This window comes from Parus major, chromosome 2 (genome assembly GCF_001522545.3).
Source record: "Parus major isolate Abel chromosome 2, Parus_major1.1, whole genome shotgun sequence".
NCBI lineage: Eukaryota > Metazoa > Chordata > Aves > Passeriformes > Paridae > Parus > Parus major.
The window spans coordinates 1,873,653-1,879,796 of NC_031769.1; the positions used below are offsets into that span (position 1 = coordinate 1,873,653).

At 48.9% G+C, this 6,144-nt stretch overlaps 1 protein-coding gene across 1 annotated transcript in view; it reads left to right on the forward strand.

Annotated features, from left to right (window-relative positions):
* Positions 1-181: 181 nt before the first annotated feature.
* Positions 182-6,144, forward strand: part of WNT3A (Wnt family member 3A) — an 88,930-nt gene continuing 82,967 nt past the window's right edge. The window contains exon 1 of the mRNA XM_015620263.1: positions 182-363. Coding sequence (XP_015475749.1) covers positions 293-363 — 71 coding nt within the window. The 5' untranslated portion in view covers positions 182-292. The remainder of the gene's footprint in view (positions 364-6,144) is intronic.

A 6,144-nucleotide genomic window follows, 5' to 3' on the forward strand; every position in this document is an offset into this window, starting at 1 on the left:
TTTTTTTTTTTTTTTTTTTTTTTTTTAATATTTGCCTTCAGTGTCTTGGCTGAGAGAAGAGTTTTTTACCTCTCTGAGATTTTTTTTTTCCTTGAGAGTAGTAGAGGAAGCAAGAGAGGATTTACCTGGTCGGGTTGAGTTCACTTCATTTGACTTTTTTTTTTTTTTTTTTTTTTAAATTATTGTTATTATTATTATTATTATTAAAATAATCATCCTGCCTCAGAAGAAAGGAAGGTTTTTGGCAACTCTGGTTAAAAAAAAAAAAAAAAAGAAAGACAACTTTTCATCAATGGCCTCTTTTGGATATTTCCTGTTTCTTTGTGGGTTGAGTCAGGCTCTGTCAAGTTACCCAATCTGGTGGTAAGTTTTTATTCTTCTTTTTTTTTTTTTTTTTCGCTCATTTTCATTTATTTTTCCCCTCCTCTGTTTTCTCTGCAACCCCTGCGCTTAAGATGACTTGAAATTCTCCTTTCGTTGCCACTCAGCTAAAGAGGTGGGATTGTTCCAGCGCCAGCAAGTTCTTAGAACCTGCATTTCACCTCTTTTATTTATGCATTCACTTTGTTTATTTTGACTGGGTTATACCTGATCTCTCCTTCTCCTACTGTAAAAGAGAGAGAGCGAGAGGGAGCGATCGGAAAGTTTTGTTGTGTTTTTTTTTTCCTTCCTGAGCGCTTTGATCCTCTCCTGTGAAGAACAAAAGGCGCTGCCTGAATTAAAGAGATAATGATACAAGTTGACATGAGCATTTCAAGGTGATTTCGAGCTAGTCAGGTGGAAGGAAGGGGGGGAAAAAGGAGGAAAACTTTTGGGTGGTTATTTTTTGCCTTTCCCCCCTTTCGCTTTAAGGAATACTGAGGAGTAAATTTAAAAATTAATAATAATAATGATAAATACGAGGGGGGGAATGCGAAGAAAGAGAGAGGAGGTGAAGGCTCCACAAGCTGGGCTGTGGGAAGGCAGAGCAGGGAGCAGGCACGGGGCTGGGGGAGATAATTCCCGGCGCAAAATCCGCGGCTCCTGCTCGCCCCTTGCCCGGGGATGCGCCGCTTTTATTTTATTTTATTTTATTTTAATTTGGGACCGGAGGACGGGGAGCGGGGCGGGGGTCTCCTCTCCCGGTTTTTTCTCCTTCTCCTCGCTTTGCACCCTACGCCTTTAAGAGCTTTTTCTCCCCCACAAAAAGCAAATGGTGCTGGGCAAGGCATGTAACTGCACGATCCGCACTAATTACCCCGCGGAGGTAATTGGGCTCGGGGAAGCCCTAGCGCGGGGAGGCTCCGCGGGCTGAGCCGGGGGGCTCCGAGCTGCCGACAGCTCCGAAACGCCCCCAACACCCCCCCCCAAAAAAAAAAATAACCCAAACAACCATCCCCGTCCTCATAATTAATTTTTAAAGTGCGTTGAATCCCCCACCCCGGATCGGCGGTCCCCCCCTGTCCGGCGGTGCAGAGGTGAGGGTGTTGAAGGCAGCAGCCTCTCCAACTATTTCAGGTATGTCTGAAAGCAGGGAATTCGTTGGGATGGGAGAAAAAAAAAAAAAAAAAGGAAAAAAAAAAAAAAGCAATAAAATGCAAATGTGTTCTTGGGAAGACAGGCAGCGAGAGCACCTGGACGGGAGTCATTAAAAAGCAATCTTTTATTCCCAGCCACCATCTAACTTATAATTAGAAACTCTGCTCGCATTCCTGATTGGAGAAGGAAACGCATTCCTTTAATACCGACATAAATATTCGCTTGTCACCCGGCGAGGGGAGCGCGGTCCCGGCCCCCCGGTCCCCCTGTCCCCTCGGTCCCCTCCATCCCCTCCATCCCCTCCATCCCCTCGGTCCCCGGAGCTGCTGGAAAAGTGGGAAAAAACTGGGAGAAAGGAGCTGGGAAGAGGGGCAGGAGGTTTCTTTCCCAGCCGGGGCATCAGGTGTGTGCGGGGGGGGTGGCAGCGGCGACACTCGGGGGTTTTGGGGTGGTTTTGTTCCAAGCAGCGGTTTCAGACGTTTCTTTCGCAAGGAGAAACCCCCCTTAGGCCATGGAAATGCAAAGGAGCCTTGGATTGGGGTGGGGGAGTCGAGGGAGAAGCCGGGAGCTGTTGCATTGGCTGCCTAAATTCCCCCTCGCCCTCCCACCCCTTTCCCTCTTTATTTATCCTCAACCTTTCCCTCTTTATTTATCCCCAAGCAAGACATAAACCCCGCGGCTGGAGATGGGGAGCAGCCCTGGAAATGTGGGAATTGGGGCCTGGAAAGGGTCCCCGGGATGGGGATGTTGATGGGTTCCATGGGGACGTTGTTGTGTCCCCATCCCAACATCGGGAGGGGAAGTTCCCTTTTCTCCTAGGCCAGCTCAGCTGTTCCCAAATTTACCAAATCGACCGTGCTGCTTTATTTGATTTTAATTTAATTTTGCTCTGCTCTTTTGTGTTGCTGTTATTTTTTCTGGGTTTTTTTTTTTTTTTTGGAAGAGAGAAGCAGGAATTTTTTAGTCTGGGCATGCAAGCAGCAAACATCCCATCCCAACCATCTCTGCTCAAAGCCTCCCCTCCATCAGCTCACGGTGTTTAGAGCAGAAAATCTGTCATTTACCACCCCCAAACCGTGCCCTCTCCCCACTAATCGTTTCTAATTAAAGCATCAACTCATCCTAAAGCACACGGGGCTGTGGATATTTACACTTGGGGAAAATCGGTGCAAAAATCTGACTGAGAAGTTCTGTTTTCCTCTGGGTTTTGCTTAATTGTTGTCCCAAAATTAGGAGGAAATGTAAATTCGGCAGGGGGATCAAGTGCTGCTGTGAGTTCTGCCTTCCTCTCACAGCTTCTTTTTCGGCCGAGCTGTTAAAATTGCTGCTCCCAGCGTGGCACAGGGCACCTGTTTAAATCAGAAGGAGCAGATTCCCACATTCCCGGGAGCTTTGGGAAAAGTTCGGTGCAGGGAAAGGGAAAGGATCCCTTGGAGCAGCGATGCTCCCACGCTGCATCCCTGATGATGCTGGGGAGGCTCTGTGAGTTCCTTAAAAACCAGCAAAAAAAAATGAATTTACAGGCTGGGATAAAAGAGTTCATAAACAATTATGAAAATAATGGTTTAAAAATAATCAAAGAAGAGGGGCTGGCTGGTGTGGGGGGTGATGAGCCAAGTTTTAGGGGTGTGCTGGTGGGGTTTATTGTGCCACAGGAGCCCCACGGGACCTCCTCCAGTGCTGAGCTCTTCAACCTAAAGCAGCTCCTGGGAGCAGCAACAGGCTCTTCCACACCCAGGGGGCCAGATTAACAGCAAAAATCAGATAGTTTTTGGGTTTTGCTCCTTTTTTTTTTAAAAAAAATGTTAGTGCTGTTCATTTTTTGGTTTATTTAAAAAAAAAAATAGATAAAAGAGATTGGAAGGAGCGAAGGAAGGCTGAGGGAATTCTGGAGCAAAGTTTATGGGTAAGGGAGGATGAAATGGAACCTGTTCCCTGTCCTGGGGGAGTCTGAGGTCTGTGGGGAGCAGCATGAACAGAATTTAAACTTTTTGCATTGACTTGACCGACTCCACATGGAATGGGAAAAAAAAAAGCCTTTCATTTTATTTATTATAATTTTTTAATCCGTGCTAAGTGGCCTGGCTTGGTCTGAACACAGCCAGTGGGCAGAAATGATTCAGGAGGGGGGAAAAAAAAAGTCAAGAAAAATTAACACAGAGCTTCCATGATGGGAATCTTAATCTCCTGCAGCCCAGGATGCTGCTCCTGGGGGAGATGGTCCCAGGAGAGGCTCCCTGGGCTGAACTGGAAGTACAGGGAGACCCCTTTGCTGTAGGGAAAACTAACTGGCATCATTTTTCCTGGGTGTGAGGCAGCTTTGGGATGTGTGTGGTTAAATTCTGTGCCTGGAAAGGGATGGGTAGAGGAGTTCTGATGGAACAACAGGCACTGGCTGGGGTTTGATGTGGTGGCATCGCTCTGGGTGCAGAGTCTGTCCCTCCCTCTGTCCTGCTGGGTGTGGTGGGGCTCTGCTGCTCTCACAGCTCCTGTCACACCCAGAGTGGGGTGGGATGGGGTCAGCCCCATGAGAAGCTGGGAAATATCAGTAAGCAGTGTTCCTGGAGGTGCCAGGAGGATGTGAAGGGTGTGGGGATGTGCGTGGAGGCATTTCCCTGCCTGTGGCCTGGCTTTGCTCTCACTGCCAGCGCTGGCCACAGCAGCTCCATCATTTCTTCACCCGTGCAGGATGAAGCTGTGCTGTCCTGCAGGATCCCAGAGATCCTGGGAGAGCTGGGAGAGGGATCTAACAGCTCTCTCCATCTGAACTTTTTGCAGTTCAGGGAATGTTAAGCTGGAGCAGCGGTGAGGCCACTCCAGCAGTGCTCAGGTGCAGCACCTGAGCCTGTCCCTCTTCTGTGGCATCATCAGCACAGCAGGAGCAGTGCAGGGATGAGCTCCTGGCGTGTGTTCTCTGCTCTTTTCTGGCATCTGCTCCCCTCAACGTGGGTGGGACAGCCCCCATTTTAAAGTGAGTGCAGTCCAGGCCAGGTCCTGGCTCCCATGGGAAACCCAACCCTTGTCTGCTGCGAGCCCTGCACAACCGGGGAGCTCACCTGAGGGACAGCCTGAGCTGGGGGCTGTCACCAGGGCTCCTAAAGCAATCTCTAGAGCTCAGAGTATGAATTGCATCTCCCCACTTCTCTGCTCTGTTGGCCAGGCTGAGGAGCTGGAATTCATCCTCACCTCCTCCCCTCCTGCAGCAGGTTGTGGTGAGATGTTAAAACCCATCAGTGTTGCAGTGCAATCCCTCACATCCATCCCTCTCCCACCCATCCCAGACCTCAGAATTGCCTTTTTGCACCTGTCCCTTTTATTCCAGCAGCATCTGACCCAGCCCTGTTCTTCCAGGCAGAGGTTAATCACAGAGTGATGCTTTAGGCCCCTCTCAGAGGGGTTTAGGACACTCTCTCCAGTCTGGGTTTGGGATGCATGGAGTGCACCCAAGCAGCAGTGAAGCCAAGGAAAAAGGATCAAGGTGATATTTGTGTGTAGATCTGAGTGGTAAAAACAGCTCTTGCCCATCCTGTGTGCAAGGGGGAAGAGAAATCTCTTTTTGGGACTGCAGAAACAAACTCTGATGGTGTTTGTGTTGCTCCTGGCAGAGTCCAGTTGGGGTGAGATTCAATGACTGGACCAAGGTCACACCAGGAGGTTTTTTCTCAGTAGGAACTGAAAATTTTGCAAGGTCTTAGCAAGAAATCCCCATTTGAAACATGGGGAGGGCTGGGACTTTCCTAAAGAAAATCCCAAATCCTTCATCTACTCAGCTTTCAGACTCATTTTATTAAATTGTGTTGTTTTGCTACTTATTAATTGATTTCTTTCTATTTTGAGAGGAATTTATTAGATAAATTAACCTGAAAAACAGCAACTTGAAATTCAAAGCACTGTCTGAAGGAATTGCATCCAATAAAAAGCCTTTCCTAACTAAGATAAAGAAAAGTGAATCCTTTTGCTCCCCAGCTGTTTCCAGGTAACCCCAGAGGTGAAACCTGTCCTTTGCAGACATTTGAACACCTCTGAGAATTTTCACTGGAAAAGTTTGGAGCACTTGGAATAGTTCGGGTTGGAAGGAACCTTTTAAAGCTCATCTTGTGCTGCAGTGAGCAGGGACAGCTTCAGCCGGGGTAGCTGGAATGGAGGGATGGGAATTCCATTGCTTTCTGTTAGCCAAAAAAAGAGTGTTTGATCATTCCTTCTAAAAGGTTCAGGCTGGAGGAGCGTTGATTTTTTACTGATTTTTCTTAGAAAGGAAAGCCCAGGATTGCTGATTGCAGTGGGGGAAATCGGGCTGACTCACTGGTGCCTCCATCCCAAAGCTGCGGGATCCCGTTCCCGCTCGCATCCCGCTCCCTTCCCACCCAGCTCCAGCAACGCTGCTGCTTCTGCAGTCCCTGCATCAATTCCTGCATCACTGCCGCTCAGCGTGGGCGCAAAAGCAGCAGCAGGAGGAGATCACTCCCTGTTAGACCTCATGGGGAGAAAATGATTTTCCTTTGCGTGCGCGGGAGTGCAGGGAGATCCCACCGGGCCAGGGAGATCCCACCGGGCCAGGGAGATCCCACCGGGCCAGGGAGATCCCACCGGGCCAGGGAGATCCCACCGGGACAGGGAGATCCCACC